Here is a 13866-nt window from a genome sequence, read left to right on the forward strand (position 1 = left end):
GTTTCACTTTCCTGTGTAAATGTTTTGATTGAGAGCCGGTTACTATTATGATAGTCACAAGCTCTTTGTAGTGGTGCGGCTGCCGATGTGCTGACGGATGTCTGACTGCTTCTAACAGCTAAAGCGGCGGCCCGGAGAAAGAGGAGCTGTCATCAGAGCAGCCCAGACTACAGGCCACTGCAGGAAGCACAGAGACTCACACGTGTGTGTGTGTGTGCGCCAATAGCTTCAACTAAATACGTCCTAATGCAGCTAATATCTGAGACTGTCAGCGGAAGAGTTACACTGGGTATTAGTTTTTTGCAAACTGCAAACTGCCTCACATCTCTTGCAAAACAAAGCATCACAAAGCGCATTAAAATATCGCAAGCGCATCTCACAAGCAAGCATTTGCAGTCATCTTGATTGCTAACGCAGAGTTCACCATTTTCGTAAACAGAGTTGTGCAGATTTCCATATAGATTTCCAGATGAGTTACCCTACAGCAGAAGAGAAAGCTCGGAGACCAAACAACAGAATATATAGTTACTGTAATCAATCAATGAATTCATTCTGCATCCAAAGTGGCATTACATTATCGGAAATATCCTTATTCGATACACTATATATAAGAAGTGCTCGGCTACAAATCAGTTTAACAGTAATGGGTTTGTATGTGTGGTACAGTATTTACAAAGAATAGTGAACCCTATTCCTCTCATCTGAAATATCACGGCTGTGCGCTGTAACTGTATAATGTGCTGAGAACATGCTCAAGCACAGCGCTTTATATTTCATCAGCAACAAATAACCTTTGACCTCATCCCCTACATGTTTCTTCTTCTTTGTCTCTCACTACCAGGATTCATTTTCCTGAATCATAAAAGCATCGGTTTCGCTCTAATGCTCACACACACACACACACACACACACACACACACACACACACACACACACACACACACACACACACACACACACACACACACGGATGAATGCGCGCTGTTTGAGTTAATATTGTGTGTTTGAAAGAGAGTGTGGTTAAACCTGTGCAAAATGATGGCGTTTTTTGTGTAAAAGCAGGTGAAATGTGTCTTTGTTCGGAGAACCGGTGTGTTAGTAATGGAGAAAAAGATTTTTGTGGGATGTGTTGTGCACAAATGTTTCACGAAATTGAAAACCGAGGCTGAAAATCGGTGTATGGCGTCGCAGATTTGCTGTGTGCTAAATGAGAGTCAGCTTTCAGAGACAAGGAAAGACTGTAAGCGGGTAAAAATAATAATGACCAACAATCTTGTGGTGACACCTACTGGATAAAAGAAAAGACACGTACAACTGTTTTTACAACCACATTTTATTCACAAGTAGTATGATTTTCTCTCGTTTTTATTCACTCATTCACATAAGGGCTGTAACAACCAATGATAGTTATGGATGGGTAATAATGGATAATATTTACGTCACACAAATGATAGAATATTGTGAAAACTTAAAAACTGAATATATCGTTTTGCGTTGCTTTCATCATTTGTGCTGTTTATCCGTTAATAAACATCACATTACATTTATTTAATGCATTGTGTTTGTTTAATTTTAAAAAAGCTATTCATCGAGGGCAGATCGTGTTGTGGTTGACGTGAGCAGGCGTGCTAGTCGATGCCGGAGCGGCTCGCGCGCTCTCCAGCTGCGGACGAAGACAGGCGCGCCAGCCGATCCCAGAGCAGCCTGGTCATGGCTCTGTCGAGAGCACTCAGATGCTGTCAGAGGATTTTCTCCTGGATTCCTGTCATCATCATCTCGTCTGTGGTTCTCTGGTCTTATTACGCGTATGTCTTCGAGCTGTGCTTCGGTAAGATTTAACAGCCGCCTCGTTTCAATAGCGCTGACGTTAACGTTGGTTCGCCTGCAACAAGGAAGTATCGCGTATAGCCCACAGTGGTTTGTGACGTTATTTTTGCTATTATAGCTCAAAATAAGTCGGTGTGAGTCTCCGTATCTGTGTAAACACCTCAGATATAGTGTTGTTTACATGGACTGCGTCTCAAAACCTAGTGAGCTGACACCAGACAGCCCCTCGGTAACTACAGCGAGGCCGTGGTTTCTGTCTAGTTAGGCGAGTCACCAGGTTTTAAGACACAGCCAGGATGTTTCAGGACACTGATCCCGGTTCTGTGTTTTTCAGTTACCCTCAGCAATCATCTGGAGAGAGGTAAGTGATCTACAGCGACTGTAACTTTCCCCTGCCGTTGCGTGTCAGACAGAAACGAGCCTGACCCGAGCTCGTGAATGGGCTTTTGTTAAAAAACGAAGTGAAAATGTCATGTTCACACATCTGTCACCTGATTCAGCAGCTTTGCTTGATGAGCTTAATGACGATTTCACAGCTCCCTGCTAAAAAACAATACAAGGCATCACACAAATTCCATTGTTTTCCTTTAAATACCATTAGCTTTTCCCTCTAAATCCATTCTAAAATATTTTTGGGATTTTTCCAATAGAATACCCTCACATGCCTCTAGACGCCATCGTGGTTTTATTTTCTATTGAGTTTTAGACAGGGTTCTGTTGTTTGTTTGTACAGCATCAGCACAAAACAATGTAATTCTGTGCGTCAATGTATGACAGAAATCACTAGTTATTATAATGTGTTTTTCCACAGTGGCGTATTTGTTGATATTCCACGTGTGCTTTATAATGTTCTGTTGGACCTACTGGAAGGCCATCTTTACTCCACCATCTACTCCATCTAAAAAGGTGCCTGTGATTTACGGTTTCTGCTTTAAACCTTGTTTTTTTCAAATAGCATTTGTAAGAATCAGAATGTTGGAAACTCGTATTCTACCCCAAATTCTTTTTTTTTTTTTTTTATTTTCAACTGCTTACACACAAAACCTTTACTTGGCACACGGTTTCTGAAAGCTGGCTCTCGAACGGCAGAAATCTGCAAAACCATACACTTAATTATTTATCAGCCTTCGACTCGGTTTTCAATTTCATAAAACACTTTTTTTACACACTTCACAAAAATAATATTTTGGCAAAGCTTCGTGGATTTGTGGGTAAAGTTAAAAAGCAAAAAAAGAGGCAAAATGTAAAAAATGTGTGTAAGCAGTTGGAAAAAAACAACTGTAACTGCATAATATTCATAATTCAAAAAACTGATGGAGGTATTAGTGATACTGCTCTTTTACTGCTGTAGTTCTGCTACTTCTGGGCCAGATGCATAACTCTATGTAAAGAAAGAGTTTGACCAACTAGCGGTCAATTAACTAATTAATCAACCTAATTAAAGTCAGTCTCATGCTTAATCAATCAGTCTTGTTTCTGCACTCCACTTAGACTTTTGTGTAACTGATTTAAGGATTCTTAAAGAAATACAAATTGAAATTATTTCTAAAAATAAACGAAATGACAAGGGTAGGCAAGAATTGCTTGGCTGCCATTACGAAGGTCGCAGCGGTTCTCAAATCGTTTTTCTTTTGTCTAGTTCCACTTATCGTACAGCGATAAAGAGAGGTACGAGATGGAAGAAAGGCCAGACGCTCAGAAGCAGATTCTCGCGGAGATCGCCAGGAAGCTCCCCATCTTCACGCGCGCTCAGTCAGGAGGTACCGGACAGCCGTGAAGGGCAGTGTTTGCCGGTCAAACATGTGATCGGATGTGATCTTCTTTATCTCTGTGTGTTTAGCTATCAGGTTCTGCGATCGCTGTCAGGTGATAAAGCCGGACCGCTGTCACCACTGCTCCGTCTGTGAAACGTAAGTCCAGCACCTCGCCAACCCTGCTCCTGGAAACCGATCTCTCTACACAAAGAGAGATCTGTTTTAATTAAAGTTACAGGATGCGGTTCAGCACCATTACCTGATTTCACTATGTTCTCGTGTTTTTGTAGATGTGTTCTGAAAATGGATCACCATTGTCCATGGTAAATGGTAACTTGTTATGTCATGATTCAAGTATTGTTTTCAATTGCGTTAAAGGAATAGTTCACCCAAAAATGACATTTTACCCGAAAAATGACTTTTTTCTTTCAGATGAACACAGTCAGACTTTTAAGAAAATGTTCCTGGCTCTTCCAAGCTTGGCCATTATTTTGAAACCCTGTAAATCGGATATATATCCACAAGCACTGCGTCGTAAAACTAACCTGTACTCCTTCAGGGGGTTATTACATGTCCTCTCAAGCAGATTGAGTTCCAGACTCAATGTATGGCGTAAGTTGTGTTGTATGTCAAGTCAAAGGTCAGCTAAGACTCTTGCGGAGTCATTTATTATTTACATTTATCATTTTAAAACTAGAGATATTTCTGCTACAAAAACCCATCGACCTGCTTAAGAGGACATGCAATAACCTCCTCGAAGGCATATATAGGTTAGTTCTATGCGCAGCCGCAGTACTTGTGGATATATATCCGATTCATGGAGCTTCAAAATAATGGCCACTGTCCACCAGCATTACCAAGCTTGGAAGAGCCAGGATACATTTTTAAAAAAACACAGACTGCTCTTCTGAAAGAAGAATGTCATATACACCTAGGATGGCTTCGGGGTGACTAAAATATGGGGTCATTTTTATTTTTGGGTGAGCTATTCCATTAATCTTTTCTCATAAGCAACATAACGTTACAGTCTGGTAGGCCGGATATGTGACCCCTTTGCATGATGTGCTCTTCAGGGTTAACAACTGCGTGGGATTCTCCAACTATAAGTTCTTTCTGCTGTTCTTGTCTTACTCCATGATCTACTGCGTCTTCATCGCGTCAACAGTGTTTCAGTACTTCCTCAAGTTCTGGGTGGTGAGTCTCAGCAAGCAGAAAACGAACAAATACACCACTGTAACATTCAGAGCTTTTTAAATGTAATTCAGACACGTATGTACTACTGGGGATGTACTGTTATCAAAAAATCATGATACGATAGAAATTAGGAAAAAAAGAGAATTTTGTACAGTTTAAAGTTAAATTAGTCTCAGAACTAAGAGCTCCAAGACATGTTCTTAGCTAAGAAAATTTAGAAATAAAGTCAGTGAATTGATTTGTAGCTGAACTTTTTCACTATTCACTATTTGTGATATGTTTAAGGAAACCCAGTAGTGGCCAAAAAAAGTCTCAAAGTTTTAACAGCTTTTTGTTATTTATATTTATTTTTCTGCATTGAACAGGTTGATGCAATTTCTTTAAATTATCTATTTATTATTACTATTATTATTTATTTTATATAAAATAAATACATTATTTATTCTATTTAAAAGAGAAGTCTGATCCAGACCGGACTAAAACACCTCATTAAAATGTCTCCGCGTCTCTATGTCAAGATAATAATTGCATAATGCTGCCCAAATGTTCACGCAAAGTTGTTTCAATAACACAGTAGTGTTGATGCAGACATTTCAGGAGACACTGTGTGTTTCTGTGCAAAAGCAAAGTTGATGAAGCACAACCCAGATGTTCGAATTTGTGCAAAGCTTTTTATGGACGACATTTTCACATTTCCGCTGCATGCTTATCTTATTCGCCCAATCACAGTGCACTGTTAGCTGGCCAATCAGAGCAAACTGTTTTTGGAAGGATCAATTATTATATAATAATTGATTCATTCAAACTGATTCATTTATTAATTATCCATTTTAAGGGCATGCTTTTGACTACAGCCTTAGTTTGGTGCAGTACAATGTATTTTTGAAAAATAAAAACATTTAGTGTTGCTCTGTTGTGAAATATTGCCTATGCATTTCAAGTTTCTTTGCATTTTTTATTAGGGTGATCTTCCCAATGGTCCTGCGAAATTCCACGTACTCTTCCTGTTGTTTGTGGCACTCATGTTTTTTGTCAGTCTCATGTTTCTGTTTGGCTATCACTGCTGGTTGGTGGCTAAAAACAGATCCACGCTAGGTAAGAACGCCTTTCATCTTATGCTGAATTGCTGGTTTCTCTTTTACCCTTTTATTGCATTTCTTCAAGAAGCAGAAACTTCATGAAACTTTATACTGCTTGCTACATTTTGAGCTTTAGTTAGCAGAAGTGATTTATGTGTCGAATATTCCTGCTGTGGACTGTTTAACCTCAATGAACATTTGTTTTTCAGAGGCCTTCTCTGCTCCAGTGTTTCAGAATGGGCCTGATAGGAATGGCTTTAATGTTGGGATCAGCAGAAACCTCCAGCAGGTGTTTGGAGAGGATAAAAAGCTCTGGTTTATTCCGGTGTTCACGAGGTGAGCTCATGTCAAAACTGCTCACAGTACGAAAGGATGAGAGAATGCATTAATCTGATCAACATTTACACTGAAGACCTGTTATAAAGGATTTCTGTTTCAAATAATAGCTGTTATGTTGTAATGTTTTTGCGCTTTCTATTCAGTTTCTATTAATTTCTCTCGTTCCCTGAAGGAGGGAATGGAGATATTACATCATTGACTTGGGGAACATAACCTGGTCATAAGAGAAAAGGCCAAGCCACTCCCCCATACATAGAGGTATATAAGATCATTCAGGTTTGTGCTGAGGAGCTGAAAGCAAGCCGTCCATTCAGTGCAGTTCAGGGTTTTAGCAAGAGGGACGTCACGTGTCCATTCCGTTTTTTAGTGAAAGAGGGGTAGACAAATAAACAAGAGCAAAATGATCTAGTTATGTGGAATAGAATAAAATAACGAAGGGGAAAACGGTGGGAAAAAAATTGGAATATGTAAGGCAATGGAGGACTCAAAGTCCAAAACAACTCAAAGTGCATGGATCCAGATAAATGGCACTGCAAGGCGACACCTCTCCGGCCTCCTGCAATTACTTAATGTTATCCAATACATGGAAGGACATGTGCTCTACACAAAGATTGTAAAATCTTGTGATGGTATTGGGTGTTGCCCAGCCCGCAGCTCTACATATGTCTGCAAGAGAGGTATCGTTCGCCAGTACCCAGGAGGAGGCAGTTCCCCTTCTGTTGTCCCCCAAAGCAGACAAAACAGCTTGGAGTTCCTGAAACTCCAGGTGCATTCTACGTAGCAACAGAAGGTGTGAACGGGACACAGCAACACAGGGGCCGGATCAGTTTCCTCCGGGAGCAGCACTTGCAAGTTCACCACCTGATCCCGAAAGGGAGTAGTGGGAACCTTAGGCTCATGCATGAACGAAAATGCATGCAGGTCTCCCATCCTTTTCATGGAAGTGAGCGCAACCAGGAGTGACGTTTTAAAATACAAAAAAGCAGCTCAAAGGTATCCTCAACGGCAAGATCACAAGAAGGGAGCAGGTGCATTCTAGAAGGATTTAACCTTCTCAAACCTCTGAGAAACCTGATTATCAGGTGATGCCTTCCCAAGGACAGCCCGTCCATTGTATCATGGATAGCCACAATAGCAGAAACATAGACTTTCAAAGTGGAGGGGGACAGTCTCCACTCCATCTTATTCTGTACGAAGGAAAACTCTATGCCAGCTAAGCATCTCTGGGGGTCCTCGCAGTGAAAGGAACACCAATTAATAAATCGAGCCCATCCCCTGAAAAAGAAAGTCCTTCCTCAGGGGAATCTTCAGAGGAGGGTCTGTCAAGAGCAGCATGAGGTCTGTGAACCAGGTTTGGGTGGGTCAATTTGGCACAAACAGCAGAACCATCTTCCCAACCACCCTGGTCTTGCACAGGATCTGTGTAAAGAAGCTCTTTGGGAGGAAGGTGAACTTGAGAAGGCCCCGCGGTAGCTGTGTCCCAGTGCTTCCGTGCTGAGCCTCAGACAGGGTGTAAAACAGCTGGTAACGGGAGGATTTCTGAGAGGCAAACAGGTCTATCTAAACCTTGCCGAATTGACTCCAGATGAGCTGCATCATCCCATGTTAGAGTCTCCATTCTCCAGGAAGGGTGAGTTGTAGTGAGAGCTGCATGTCAGCTGCACGATTCAACTCCCCCAGGATGTGAATTAAGCTGCGTCTGACTTCAGAGGAGGAGATGGCAGACGAGTTTTGGCAAGCAATGAGAACGGACCCTGTCCTGGTGGTTGATGTAGGGCATCATCACTATGTTGTCTGTATGAACCAGCACATACTTGCCCTGTAGCAGCGGTCAAAACCAGCAAAGAGCAAGCAGTACTTGAGGCATTTGATATGCCATTGCAGTCGAGGTCCCATCCAGGAGCCCGAGTGGCATAACTGCGGCTGCTGAAAGCCTCTGAAAAAGATTTAGAGGGAACAACCGATGACTTTCATTGCTCAGAGAGCAAAGTCTGTCACCATGAGCAGTTCCTGCATCAACCTCGGATCAAAACTACTCTTGTGCAGCTGTTGTGTCTTGGTTAGGTGTACGTACTTGCAGCATAGCCATGGCATGCAAGGCGGAGGCTGTCTGGCCCGCAGAACTATGACCTTTGGCAGCAAGTGGCTGTCTACAAATTCTTTATCTACAGTCTTTAGACTAGAGGCACGAACAATTCCTCCAGATGGCAGCATTGGTGGGCATAAATTAAGCTCAAATGCACCTTCCACCTGGGAAACATCAATGTACCCTCTCCCCACTGTCGAGGGTAGTGAGGAGTGAAGAGCTCAAACGTGAATGGACGGTGAAAAGGACCTTCCACATTTTGGCGAGCTCTTCATGCACCTCCAGGTAGAAAGGCACAGGGGTGGAAAGTGGCTGAGAGATACCAATCAGATAGATGATCTAATTGGTATCCAGATACCAATCAGGCTGATTGGGATGATACCAATAATCCAGCTTTGAACGCTTGGTAGAAGGTGGGGAATTGACCTCCATCTTGATGCTCTTGGCAGCCCAAAGAAGCATGGCTATCAACTCTGATTCTGACTGAGAGGCCGCAGAGTGGGGGACTGCTTGGCATCCTCATCAGCAGACAGCCCCTTCTCCGATGCAGCAATAGACATCTTATCCTTGTCCAGAGCCAAAGAGACAATGTGTGCATTAAAAATCTACAAATGACGTCTCGGCATGTTTACAGCATGTGAGACGGCGATTGCGTCTGTCGTCTGAGGTAAGGAAACTACCATATCTAGAATCATAAGTTCGGAAAGACATTTTAAAAGTCACCCTCGACACAACGACCGTGCACACTATAGAGAATTGCTCTTTTAGGCTTGATTGCTCAGGGGAGGACCACTGCACCCAGTTGGGCAGCAAATGGCGATCTCTCTCTCTGCTGAATGCAGTTCTTTTGGCTCAGCCAAACGAAATCTTCTTTTCTTTCTTCTCTCCAATCTGAAGCAGTCGGCTCCAAACAGAAAGCTGAATGAGCACGCCACCATCTTATATACCCGTATGTATGGGGGAATGGATTGGCATGCAAACTTCACTCACCAATTCACATTGGCCTTTTCTCATAAGATCAGAGGTGGTTGGGTTCCTGAACAGCACCCCCTGACATCAGTGACGTAAATTAATATCTTATCTTTTTTTTGGATAGTTTATGAATGGATATACATTTGAAAAAAGCATCACATTGTATATGTATAATGTACACTCTCTGTACACTATTCAAATGTTTTTGAACAGTAAAATGTATGTCCTAAATAATAAAAATTAATATTTCTATTTACCAAAGATGCTAAAAAAGTGATGATAGACATTTATAATGTTACAAAAAATTATATTTCAGATAAATGCTGTTCTTCTGAACTTTCTATTCATCAGAGAAACCTGAAAAAATTCTACTCAGCTGTTTTCAACATAATATTATTATTAATAAATGGTTTTTGAGCAGCAAATCTGAATATTAGAATGATTTCTGAAGGATCATGTGACACTGAAGACTGGCGTAATGATGCTCAAAATTCAGCTTTGAAATTACAGGAATAAATTTAAAATAAAATTTTAAGTTGTTTTTAAATAGTAAAAATATGTTACTCGATCAGTATTGAACTGCTTTTGCTGTACTTTGGATTATGTAAATGCAGGTTTGGTGAACAAAACAGAAAAAAACCCATAAAAAATTGTTCTGCTTAAAAACGTTTGACTGGTAGTGTAAATATTTCCCGTGTGTTTGTCATAGTCAGGGTGATGGGCACTATTTCCCTCTGAGGACCCTCCGTGAATCTGAGAATCCTTTATTGGCCAACGAGGGGAAATGGATGGAGGACGGGGGATCTGATGAAGAAAGCGCAGGTGAGATCGCATTCAAGTTGAAATACATCTACATTTGCGTTCAAGAATCCTTAATTACACAGCCGTTGAGATCCGCTTAGAAACACTTGATCCTCACTGATCAGTTCTGTTATTCTCCAATAACGACAACAATAACAAGTTGAGTTTTGAGCTAGTCAAATATTAATATAAATTGATTTTTTTTTATGATTACAGTTTTAACGGTTATAAGAGTATTCATATCTGCATTCCAACTCAATATTTGTCCATTTCTATTCTAGACAGAATGTGCAATATGTAGAGACACTGCTGTTATTCTGGAGCTCTGTATGTGTGTAATACAGGGCTCATACAAGTTTGGGTTCAGTATCATTTGAGATTTAGTCAGTTGGGTAACAGTTCAGTATAGGGACCAGTTCTCACTATTTACTAGATGCTTATTAGCATGCCCATTTATTGGTGTTTTATTAATCACATGTTCTGCACGAGCATATTCTACGTCCCTAATGCTACCAATACCTAAACTTGGCAACCACCTTACTAACTGTTAATAAGCAGTAATTAGGAGTTTGAGGCTAAAGTGTTAGTTAATGGTACGTGTTAGCATCACGTTTCATGAAAGCTGCTGTTAGATTTTTAGATCTCTTCAAATCCATTGTTACTTTCAGATGAAAATGGACCTTCAGTCATTATTAGGACGGAATCATAATCACTGGAGGGACGAATACGTGAGTGTGATTTTCCTTGGTGAAGGCAAACACTATTTTCCCTATTAGTGTTTATACTGTTAGTTAATTACTATTAGCTCATTTGGGCATTTTCATTCTTTCTTTACAAAAGTGACCCTGGCAACCTTTGCTCATCTGGTTGAACGCTGACACTGGTTTCTTGTTTATTGCACCAGTGGGATTTATCATCATGAGCGGTTTAAGAACGCACCGATCCTTGAAAGAGACGACTGCATTCCAAACCCTGGGTCTTTCCAGAAAAGCCTGTTTTTAGAGAGCCAAATCTGTCGGGACCGGTGAAGATTTTCTCGTAATGCTGATTACTTAGAACTCGTGCTGAATGTTATCAAGTGTTTTGCTCATCTTTTCTGAAAACGAGAGCCACAGGACGATCGCTGGCATTTCCAGATGTCATGGACCTGTTGGACTGTTTATTATCACGCTTTGATGGGAACGGATGGACGTCTCTGATGAAACGTGACATACCAATATCTTAGTCGGAGGTATTTCTAGGATCTTTTCTTTTTAACTTTTACATGTCCAGATCATACTTCACCCCAAAAACAAAGCGAGATCGAATTAAGTCTTTTCATGACTATGTTATTTTATGAAAACCTTAAAACTTGTGTTTATAGCTTTTGGTGGTATTCGCTATCCTACCTAACCTTTAATTAAAAGCAGCGCGGCCAACGGATATATGAATCAAATAACAATAAAAAAAAAAAATCTGAGATTTTAATAAGAATAGCCTTTGAATATAATTACAATTATTCAGGTTTCTTGTTTATCGTGCACAAAATAGATTTTGGAGTCAGATGTGACATGGACATGTTTTGAGAGTGCGTGTGTGTGTGTGCGCGTGTGTGTGCGTGTGTGTGTGCGTGTGTGGCGTGTGTGCGCGTGTGTGTGTGTGTGCGTGTGTGTGCGCGTGTGTGTGTGTGTGTGTGTGTGTGTGTGTGTGTGTGTGTGTGTTACCACCATTTTCACAAGTTTCCATACTGAGTTGGTAAGAAGTCAATCCTATGCATTTCTCCTCTGTATATCAATGTCTTCAGCTGTTTTTTTTGTGTTTTTATAATCTTCGACGAGCGATTTAGACTGGAACCGTTTTCCCGTGGCCAATAGCGAGCAGTCTGGATTGACTTTCTTTCTTTTGCATTATGATGCAGTATAAAGACGTTTTGATACCTCTCTCTGTAAATATTTTAGGAAGAGACTGTTGAGGTCAGTATTGTTTAAGACTCGATGCGAAATATGTTTAATGTATTACCGTAAAACCCATAAACGCATCAGGCCGTTTTCAGCCGTGAAAGCCACTGCCTTGTTTTCCTCTAGTGCAAAAAGTAGATCCGGCATCGCAGTATCGTATCGTATCGTATCGTAAGTGGGCCAGTAATCATTTTGAGTTTGAAGTCGGCCAGTTTGAAGGGCATGTTTGTGTGGCCCTCTTAAGATACTCTAATTGTCTGCATAAATAATTGATATGCCTGTCGTGTGGTCCTGACTTCTGAAGAACCTCATTAGCCAATGTTTCTTGTTTGATTTGCACTGCCCCGGACCCGAGGGCGATCGCTGCTTCCTTTGACCGTGTATGCTCTCAAACACTTTCCTTTCACTCCGTATCCACTACATGTTCCAGTTTTACCTGCCAATGTTTTTCCGATCGTGCAGAATATGTATTGTTTGAAAGTTCTGTCTGATGATTAAATGTTAAATACTTTACTTCGGCGATCTTCGCTTCCTTTAAAGTGTTAATATATTTATTTGTCTTTCAGAATGTCTCAAAGTTAAAGGTCACCCCTTATTATTGATAGGCCATGCTCCTTTGTTACATTAGACATAGCTGTATGTCATTTGTCTGTTAGGGTTAAATTATTGTAAGAAATCATTTTAGTCAACCTCCAGATTTGTCCGTCTATGATTAATAGATTTTTTTTCAATTAAAGGGCATTAATGTTTTTTTTTAAGAAGAGGCTGAAAGACTTTAATTTTTATCATTTAATCCTTACAGAATTATTAGGTGAAAGATGACAAGTGTGAACTGTCCATTATTGTGTTATTTTGGAACACCATGTGTGTCTATCTACCAAACACTGTCATTTCCCCAGGAGGACTACAATTATCAGTGAAGGGTGGATGTTGAACGAATAAGAAATGTTGAACAGAAAGTAAAGGTCAGCTGGAAAGCTTTCTGCTTTCTATCTGTCCTCACCACCTCCTCCTTCTCTTTGAAGGACACAATCAATCTATCCATCTGTCTGACAAAATATTAGAATATTATACATATTAATATTATTCTTCTGTTTCTTCTTCACCATACCTCCATGCAGTTCAAAAGCCACCTTTCTCTATTGCACCACCGTCAACAATTATACATATTAACGTATAGTTTCAAGCAGTGTTTACTGGGGAATTTTAATTGAAAGAGGGAATCAAGCATGGCATGGAGCATCAGACCAACTCCAAGAATGCATAACTGATGCCAGTGTAGGATTGTATTTGAAATTATAAACACAAGCTCTGCCATACGATTATCACTTTAGACCAACAGGTGGCACTATAATCAAATCATTTTTCTGTGTTCTGTGTGAGGCGACAACGACACACAGTTTATGCCAAAACTTTGCAGAGGTATAGGCACAGATCATCCATCCATCCATCCATCCATCCATCCATCCATCCATCCATCCATCCATCCATCCATCCATCCATCCATCCATCCATCCATCCATCCATCCATCCATCCATCCATCCATCCATCCATCCATCCATCCATCCATCCATCCATCCATCCATCCATCCATCCATCCATCCATCCATCCATCCATCCATCCATCCATCCATCCATCCATCCATCCATCCATCCATCCATCCATCCATGGCAGTCAGCATACAAAATAACATCTGCAAATATTACTGCCAATCAAGATGATATCTGTCTGTGCCTGAACGAAAAGGTCTTAAAACCAAATTATAATGATCTGCAGTTCTAAATTTAAAAGCAATAGTCTAGCTGATCATTTAACAATCTGCAAAAACACCCGCTCTCTATCTGTCTGCCAGACAAAAAAGAAAATCACCTGGTA

The 13866-nt window shown here is 40.7% G+C and overlaps 1 protein-coding gene across 2 annotated transcripts; it reads left to right on the plus strand.

Moving 5' to 3' along the window:
- The first annotated feature begins 1602 nt into the window (after window positions 1–1602).
- Window positions 1603–11689, plus strand: zdhhc15b (zinc finger DHHC-type palmitoyltransferase 15b). 2 transcript variants are annotated; one of them, XM_043257571.1, is made up of 12 exons: window positions 1603–1828; window positions 2162–2188; window positions 2639–2733; window positions 3467–3587; window positions 3668–3737; window positions 3872–3904; window positions 4655–4775; window positions 5738–5870; window positions 6064–6190; window positions 9961–10073; window positions 10721–10780; window positions 10893–11689. In XM_043257571.1, the coding sequence occupies exons 1-11, from the start codon at window positions 1636–1638 to the stop codon at window positions 10759–10761; spliced, it is 1074 nt and encodes a 357-aa protein (XP_043113506.1). In that variant the 5' UTR covers window positions 1603–1635; the 3' UTR covers window positions 10762–10780; window positions 10893–11689. The 2 variants fall into 2 exon arrangements, with proteins under 2 accessions (XP_043113506.1, XP_043113505.1); XM_043257570.1 differs by having other exon boundaries at window positions 1605–1828; window positions 10957–11689.
- Window positions 11690–13866: the final 2177 nt, after the last annotated feature.

Source organism: Puntigrus tetrazona, chromosome 14 (genome assembly GCF_018831695.1).
Source record: "Puntigrus tetrazona isolate hp1 chromosome 14, ASM1883169v1, whole genome shotgun sequence".
NCBI lineage: Eukaryota > Metazoa > Chordata > Actinopteri > Cypriniformes > Cyprinidae > Puntigrus > Puntigrus tetrazona.